This window comes from Egretta garzetta, unplaced genomic scaffold (assembly GCF_000687185.1).
Source record: "Egretta garzetta isolate BGI_Z169 unplaced genomic scaffold, ASM68718v1 scaffold557, whole genome shotgun sequence".
NCBI classification, from domain to species: Eukaryota; Metazoa; Chordata; class Aves; order Pelecaniformes; family Ardeidae; genus Egretta; species Egretta garzetta.
In genome coordinates, this window is record NW_009260264.1 from 473,706 (window position 1) to 482,842 (window position 9,137).

Below are 9,137 nucleotides of genomic sequence, written 5' to 3' on the forward strand. Positions count from 1 at the left end.
TCGTCTGCCAGTCGATGGACGCGTGCCACATCTGTCCGCTAAACAAAGTTTTCAATTCGTGTGATGTTGAGGAAACAAGGGCGGGGGGTGGGGGGGGTGGCGCGCCACAACCAAAACCCAAACCCCACAGTCTCTAAGAGGGCCCGTTTTATTGTTTGTGATAGAGCTGACTTGAAAGACAGTTCACACGTCCTTCCTCTGAACAAAGTTCTGACAGGAGGCCCCAGAACAGCCAAGCCTAAGTGATCTGAAGTTCCCCGTTAGCTGTTAGAATTAAAACTGACATGAAGCACAGAAATTACTGTGTGATACAACATAAGGACTAGTGTAAGAATACTAACCTTCAATAAACCACTAAATTGATTTTACAGGAAACAAATATTCAATAAAGCAATTTATACTAAGCTATTTTTAATATTATGAAACGGAGACAAGGAAAAATAACACAGTATATTAATAGAAGAGATGCTAATGAATCTCAGTCAGACCAATTACATCAGCACTTCAGTGTAGACTAAAATCTACTATTACTTCCAGTGTCTGAAGTCAGTCTTCTGCTGGGAATGTAATAACACGAAAGGTGACATTTCTTCCCTCCTCTGCACTGTTCTTGGCAAGCAGTATACATACATAACCTATGCATATTAAGTTCTGTTACACGCAGACTAACATTCTAGGAATAACAGCTACCTAAAGCCCGACTGAGGTATATTAAATATTGAGTTGTTTCAGTCATTGTAGACCATGAGCCATGCAATCATCACGACGACAACTCCGAACATGGGCAGCATAATGAGGTTCTTGTATTTTTGCCATGATGACTGTTCAACTTCTACTTCATCCTTTCTTCTCTTATTCTTTCTTCGCCCTTTTAATCGGTTTTCAAAAGCCTCCAGTTCAGCCTGGATTAATAAAACCAGAAGTAGTTGACATTTGTGTCAGAATAAAAAAGAAAGAAATGCGTGGATTTTAAATAACATTCCCAAAAATCATTTTTATAAAAATAACTGGCAGCCAATTGAAGTTATACATCTCTTACAGACGAGATGGTAGCACTATATCCCATGGTTAACAAAGCACTTTGCTTCCAAGAATTAAACCATTGTTTAGTTTCCTATAAAAAACATTGCCAAAAATGCAACCAACTGAAGTTTTACATTAGATTTTTAACTCTGGCTGAATCTGTTAACCCAAAATGACATTGTTATTCCCATGAAATATGTTAAAAATACATTCCTTTTCCTATAAAAGAAAAGCACTTGTTAGTATTTAAGCTATTACAATAATGTATATAAAAGCATAGGCTGAAACATTCAGAGACTTCCCCTTCCCCTGTAAGAAGGATGCACTCTCTGCTAAAAAAAATATAAATAAAAATCTATCATCTTTCCCCCAATTCTTTATATTTTGCATCCTCAGCTAAATTTTAGATTAACAGCTATAATCCTAGACAACAAATGGGATCTTTTTGTGCATAAGCGTAACACTTAAGTCATGCATATATGACTGTAGTAGGTGCATAGCATCCACCAAAAGAAAGCACATGCCCTTAGGCCCAAAAATGAAACAAAGCAACTGGAAAAATGAGAATGCCAAGCTTCCACCCAGAACAGCAGTTTCAGGGTGATGCCTGGAATGAACAGTAGGATCCTCTGATCCCTGTTCCTCATCCTCTTCCACATCATTTTAAAAGGGTATCAAGCAAATACAGACAAAACTCATTTTAGGCTACAAAGCCGAAATAAAACTGGAATTAGGCAGCCTGGAACAAAGAGTGTAAGACTGGAATGAGACTCCAGCGAGGAGCCATCTAATTGCTAGGAAAATCAGAAAACACGTTCTAAAGGAGAGCTGAGACAGAGCGGAAAAGGTCTGATGATTATCTAGATTTTGGGGTAGAGGTGTCAGCTACTAGAGAAAGCAACAGGACAAGGAGCTAGGGAGCAGAGTGACTAGATGAACTGAAAGAGAGAAGAAAGATGGGAGCAGCAGTGTGTAGCAAGCTGGGACTGGCTGGGCAAAAGGTGCAAGATTGAGCTGAAACAGAGGAAACATGGACAGTGAACAGAGACAAAGCCTGGCCATGAGAGGAAATAAATCTATCTGACTACTGCTGCAGTGCTGCCAGGAAGAAAGGGACTAAGACAATAAGGTAGGTGCATTAAAGAAACAAGAATTAGACTGTTTTGGGAAATGGGCAGAGAAGCAGTCCAGTAAATACAATTTTCCTTTGGAACTCAAGACTGCCTGATGTCTGGTCTTCCTCTACTGACAGCAAATATTTGTCAGAGTTTCACAAAGAGATTCTTACTTCCCTTCTTGTGCCAGACACCACTGTTAGGAGGAGGAAGGGACCCATTTTGATGTCTATTCCTTTGTACCTAATAAAGGCAGAACTTGTTAGTACTTCTCTGACGATATGGGAGAAAAGTTCAGACAAAGTTCCACAGCCTGCTATTTGAAACAAGATCACTTTCAACTAGCTAACCCTCCTTTAGAAAAGCAAAGTATTTTAATGAAACATTTTTTCAAAATCCAAAATCTGGAGGAAAGTGCAGACTTCCTAAGGTTTTATAGAGAATATGGTAGTATTTCATTTTATACAGATGCTAAATAAAATTTGGGGCTTCTATAGTTGTTACATACTTGTGATCTCACAAGTATGTAAGTTTTAACAGCGGAGTGCTTCATGAATTGCGGTAATCTGAATTAAAATATAGGGCTTGAACAATTATATAACAGGTACTGAATTGCTTTCCTAGTGATCTGGTAAAAACCCAGCTAAAAATAAATACATTATAAAAAACAAAACACAGAATGAAAAAAGGTTCGTGGGCACAGAATACGAGAAAGAAGCCATCACTACCCTTGAAAAGCTACCTACGGATTTTATATAACTGTCATCGTTCCCAAAGTGTCACCTCAGTGATCTCTGAACAATAAAGTAATAGTTGTGCTCAGTCTTCAAACTGTTTTAATTTTTCCAAGCTAAACAAGCTCAAGCTTTTTATTTAGAGTAAGAACCTAACTTCTTTGTGCATAGACATATTAAAATGGAATACATTCATTTAAACTGTGTACTCAAAACAATTTGATGTCAGATAATGTCCAGTTTAGTGTTGCTTGGGTACCGGATTTCGCTCCTTCATGTGTTATTCTCTATATTCTCCCTGCACTGGAAGGAGTAGCAGCCCCATGGGAAAATGTAGCTAAATTAATGCAAATAACAGCAACTATACAGACACAAAGCATATACCCTGAAATTGCAGGTCTTGTATTTTAGAGGGGGGGGCATGCTTGACTTTTGTAACTTCTAAGGAGCTGTTAAAATATTTTTCTTTCTAAAAAAAAGGAAACAAAATCTTTCAAATAACTCATTAAATTAGAATTCAGGTTTGAGACCTCAACTTCCAGCATTGAAACTCTTGGCTGTTACCACTTAGCTCAAAAATTTAACCAAATCTTTTACACTAGAGCGGGACAAAGAGCGAGCTTGGTCTGAATTGTTAAATAATCAAAGCACTGATCTTTTTTCCACGTCTAGCAATTGTGAAAAACCCAGCCTCACATGGTGCCTCTGAATTAGAAGCAGAGGGAAAGTTTGGCTGGTAGGGCCATGAGGAGAAGCCTAACCAAGCCGTCTCCCTTCCACTAAAGAAACAAGCGATTCCATCTGTAAATGACATTAGCAGAAGCTGCTACCAAATATAGCAAATACCAAAATATGAACGTGCAGACTTACCAGACCACTAACTCGTTTGTATATAAAGGACTTAATGAAGTATTAATCAAAATGGGTCTCAAGAAGTTGTGACTAATAGACGGACTGTCTACACTAAAATGTGCTAATGAGATCAGGAAGGTGGTACAAAATGCGAACTTTTGTCAGAAGGGAGTATACCCGATAAATATATACTCTTAATGTGACGATAGTGATGTCCTCCAATTTGCATCACCAGATGGCAGATCAAATTGGAAGGGAATCAATTTTAGATAAAAGGCTGCAGTAGCTGAGGTTAGTACTTGTGTGCAATTCTAGAGCCTATTTATTAGTTACTGTTGTCCTATTTTTTTTTACTGGTTTTGTCCTATTTTTTTTTTTTTATTGGTTTTGTCCTATTTTTTTACTGTTGTGGTCCTACTGTTTGCTATTGTGCTATATAACTGGCCACTCTTAATTAACCTTTTAATAGGCTCGATTATGCATAGGTGAAGTCTTCTGTCCCTGAAGTTGCATCCATCACAACACACGTACGCAGAAGCAGTTGCCATATATTGCACAAAGGTACTGCTGGACTGTAACTTCAGTGAACGTACAAGTAAAAAGCAATGGTGGTGTGACTGTGAAGAGAAACAATCACTGCTGAAGAATCAAGACAAAAATAATGTTGCAACTATGCTGGTGGAGTGGATCTGCTACAGTTTCAGAGCAGCCTCATTACTGAGACTTTACTAGAGGGACTATAAATGAAGTCATTTTGAGGCAGAAATCATTAGTAACTCTGATGCCTTCTGGAATGCATGAAAACACAACCGATGCAATACAATACAAACAGAAGCAACTTTTAATTTCTAGCTCTGGAATTGTAAACATGTTCTTTACCTGTGTAAATGTCCATTAGTACACTTCAGTACTTAGCTTGTGGAACCATCAGTTATAGATTACCTTTGCATAACAAAATGTTTCAGACATTTGTACGCAAGCTACATTTCCTGATCTGTGTCCTAGAACTAACATTTCCAAGGTCAACTTAGAGAACAAGAAGAATTAGATGAACTGTCTGAGCTGCATGAGGGAATATGTGATCATTGTATGCAGTTGAGGCACAAATGTAACAATAAACATTACAAGATAATCACAAAACAGTGCCTGGTCCCCTGGACAACAGCTACATAACCGCATGCTTTTCCTGTGCGATGAGTAGACACACTCCCTGTTGAAAAGCAAAAGCAGGCCTTGCTAGAGCATTGGTTGGTAGACATAATGCTTTAATAAAGTCTCTAGGCAATTAATCAAAGCATGCATAACAGAAGTTGTGACCCACAGAGAAACTGTCTATCCTGACGAGGCTGGGAGAATGGTACAAGAGGATCGGGTCTGTGAATAAACCTCCCACGCCCCCTTCCAAGCAGGGAGTGAGCCAGCATGCCCCGATAAAAACAGTGTGGCATCCAGGTGAAAACACAAGTATAACCCTATACATAACTGTTGCGATAATTGAGTAAAAGGAGAGTCAAGAAAGCACACGCTGGGCTTAGAATGTGATTTGGTGTCAAATGCTTGGGCACAGGCATATACGCATGAACTGGTTGGAAGGAGCACATTTAGGCAGTAGCCTTCAGGTGACAAACCTGACCTAGCCATTACCACCAGCCAGGCTTACCATTATTGCCTGAAATACAATTAGTATTAGGCAGCTGGCACAGAAGCTTTTTGGATTACAATGCCGACAACATACACTTACCAACAACAGCAATTACAGTAAATACACCTTTTTTTCCCCCCTCAGAGACCTTGAAGGACAAAGACTTATTTAGGCTTCCTCATTCTTTCATGATGAGATGGAGGAAGGAAGCTTCACCCAATATTTAAAGCTCTATGAAGGCTATTCAGCAATTCTGTGAGGTTTATGCACTATAAGCGGTTTGATTAAAATCAAGAGTACTTAGCATTTTAAAAATAAACTATACTATACACAGTTATAGTAATGAAAGATTAAACTGATTAATTATAATTTTGCATAAAATTATGAAAATTGTTTGGGAGAACGTGGGCTCTTAACCACTGTAAATCATTCAGAGCACACATCTCTGAGCAAGGCAACAGCTGACAGGAATGACTGTGCATATCACATTACAAACTAAACATCTTTAGTTGCATGTAAATTAAATGACTTACTAACAAGAACAAGGTGAGGGAGGAAGTGGGTGAAGAAGAAAAGGTTGATACCTGTTGTCTTCGTTTCTCCTCTTCAACAGCAGCTTTGGCTTCTGCCTCTTTTATCTGTCCAGACATACAAAGTGATAAGCAATTGCTGTAAACAGCAGCTAAACATTTTTTTATAGAGTCACAGTTACTCCTGTAGAATGGTTCTGAGCAAAAGTGAGCAAAACCTCCATCAAGTGAGCTGTTCACTTATTCAGTTTACAAAATACTCTCAGAAAAAGCTGCATCAACTCACACTTGGAAAACATGGAATGTATAATAGATGCTACAAGGTTATAAACTGAACTTCTGACTTCAACTTGACAAGCTTGACCCACAAATCTAAAACCTAAAGATAATAGTTACCTCACTAACAGCCAGGAAAATCCCTAAAGACAGTTAGTTATTCTAAGTTTTTAGCAACTTTATCCTAAATTCAGTACACTTTACCCAAACAGGTAATTCCTATTTATGTATATAGTTTACATACATGTATTTCATTCCAAGTACTTTAAATATGCCCTGACTACTACAGCAAAAGGAAACCTCTATATTTGTACCAAATAGGACATATATTGAATAATGCATAACCAAACTGCTTTAAAGCTCTTGGTGTAATGCAAACCAGATGTAATTAAAAATGTTCCACCATCAGAAAGTCATATGAAAAGAAGTCATGGGAGTTATAACTGATAACTCTATGCTAGAAATTATTAAGAAAAGAATGGTACAGAAAAAATGTCAACATGCATTGATGCATGATGCACTTGAATCGTAGCTCCTGCATTCAGCTTTGGTCCTGCAACAACAAAATAATGTGAAGCCTGAACATATACAAAAGACAACAGGATGGAGTGGCTTCTGTCTAAAGAGATGCATAATTAGGATTCACCAGGTGACTAACAGGGCACAAAATCCTGAAGAGTGTGAAGATGCCAAATAGGGATAAAATATCAATAATTATTTTTCATAATACAAAAGCAAAGGCATAAAATGAAATTACCAGGAGGCTGGTTCACAACAGAGGGAAGTATTCTACTCCCACACAGTATTTGGCTAAATCTAGAAAATCAGTGCTACAAGATAGTTACAGATGCCAAAAGTTTATGCCTACTGAAAAACAACTATGCATACTAGCCCAAGATAAATCCAACAAAGACCATTAAACAGAAAGACACCAGCTTGACCTCTAAAGTTCCCATAGTCAGAGATCACCACAGTACTAGCAGTAACAGGAAGAGTATACTGGGGAATTATTATGTGTTTGCCTTCTTGTGTACATTTCTCGGGCCTTTAGCACTGCAGCCACTGAATCACTACCTTAGAAAAGTTAGATGTAGAAATCTGATTAAGAACTTGAAATGAAAACCAGTCTTGATCCTAATAACTGGATGATTTGCATACAAACAGTGACAATAATTTACTAAATATGGTTTGCGCAGGTGGAATTGGTTCCAAACAATTTGCAATGCAAGAGCTCTTGATGACTATGGAGAAAGCATACTAGCCCATGCTTTAGCACACTGTAGCTCAAACTGTCAATAGAACAGTCCTATCTGCAGGTTTTCAGACAATTTTTTAAATTGCTAAACTGTATATCAATGGCAGAGTCTCTCTTCAGAAAAATGTATAAATGACCTTTTCAGCCATGCATATTTGAAACCACAAGTCTGGTGTGGAAAAAAACTGCACACCTAGCCTCCTGGTACTTCACTGCCATCTAACGGCAGAACTTCAGCTCCAAAAGAAAAAGTGACCCACAAGTGTGGAAAAAAGCAACAGAAGATCTTCTTTTTACACTGGCGTGGTCATATTTGTGAAAGATATGTAGGTATAATATACATAGGTAGAAGGAAGTTTAACCATTATAATCACAGTATGGAAAAACATTTATAAAACTATTTCTTCAATAAAATGTACAGTAAAAGACACACTCAATTCCTCAGAAGTGCATACTCACTAGGTGCTATACATTAAGAGTTTTATTAGGAGTTAACACACTTCGGTTTTGGAAATAGATGGTTGTTTTGCAACTGTGCAAACTAAATTATCTTTGTAAATGTCTGCAGTTTTTAACAGACTTCTCCCAGTCTTGATACATTAACAGCAACCGACATAATAAACTACTTTTGTCAAGGGCATATAATAGGAGATATTCTAGTACATCATTTTCAAGTCAACACAGGCTACAAAAAGATGACGAGTAAGAATTTAGATAGTACCTTGTAACTTCATATAAAAAACCCAAACCAAATAAATCCATGTTCTTCTGTGAGGAAGGTACAGACAGCTAGATTAGGCCACACAGTATGTCTGTGGCATTGCTTATAGCAGAAACTTGTAGTCACTTGCTTATTGTGTTAGACCATTCCTCCTCATGGATTACAACGTCAGGGGCAAGAAACAGGAACTAGTATCTGCTGGAGTAAAACAGCAGCAAAGGCTGCACTGTACCATACTGACACAGGCTGCTGTGTCTCAGCTCACACAGGCTCTTGTGAATTCACCTTGCTTTAGTGCACTCCATGTCCCATGAACTCACCTTCACACTGTTACTGGAACTGTTTGTTATGGTTGGGATTTTCTAAAGGCATATCCCAAGAGCCTTAGCGTTTGACCTGCTTGCAAACTTGCAGGATTTGGTCTACATGGTACTTGTTGCAACTTGCCAATCAATCCTGAAAGTCTGAACAGAAGCTGACAAAAGTCAGCTTTATCCATAGAGTTTTTAGGTTGTACCTTTTTTACATCTAACACTTACTTGATAAAAACCAAGCAAGTTATGCACGAATTCTTTTTGTTTATGTTTTTACAAAAGGCTTTATGAGTGCAAGGTTGATATTCTGTCTCTCTGGGTGACAGCATGCAGCATTTTATTCATAAGAGCTAGGGAGAAGTCGCATTTACAGCGGGCTAAAAAGGATACTGCAATTGCTCCATTCTTCTGGTACAGAGTAACTAATACAGTGTGACAGGATTACACTCTTCATGCTGGACAATTTGAGCATTCAATGGCTGCAAAATTTTCACAGGAAAGAGCAGATCTAACAATGCCCTGTGAAGTGGCCTGGCCCTAATCCTACAGCACTAATCATCAGCAATGACTATTTTCTCATCACTGATCACCACTTGTTCTCAGTGGAAGAGGAAAGAACCAGTTCTAACAAATTAAAAAAAAAAAAAAAAAAAAAAAAAGAACCTAAATTTTAAC

At 38.1% G+C, this 9,137-nt stretch overlaps 1 protein-coding gene across 1 annotated transcript in view; it reads right to left on the reverse strand.

Annotated features, from left to right (window-relative positions):
* Positions 1-72: 72 nt before the first annotated feature.
* The window catches only part of NFXL1 (nuclear transcription factor, X-box binding like 1), a 47,176-nt gene continuing 38,111 nt past the window's right edge, over positions 73-9,137 (reverse strand). The window contains exons 21-22 of the mRNA XM_009642318.2: positions 5,951-6,004; positions 73-902 (exon numbers count right to left, since the gene is read on the reverse strand). Coding sequence (XP_009640613.1) covers positions 729-902; positions 5,951-6,004 — 228 coding nt within the window. The 3' untranslated portion in view covers positions 73-728. The remainder of the gene's footprint in view (positions 903-5,950; positions 6,005-9,137) is intronic.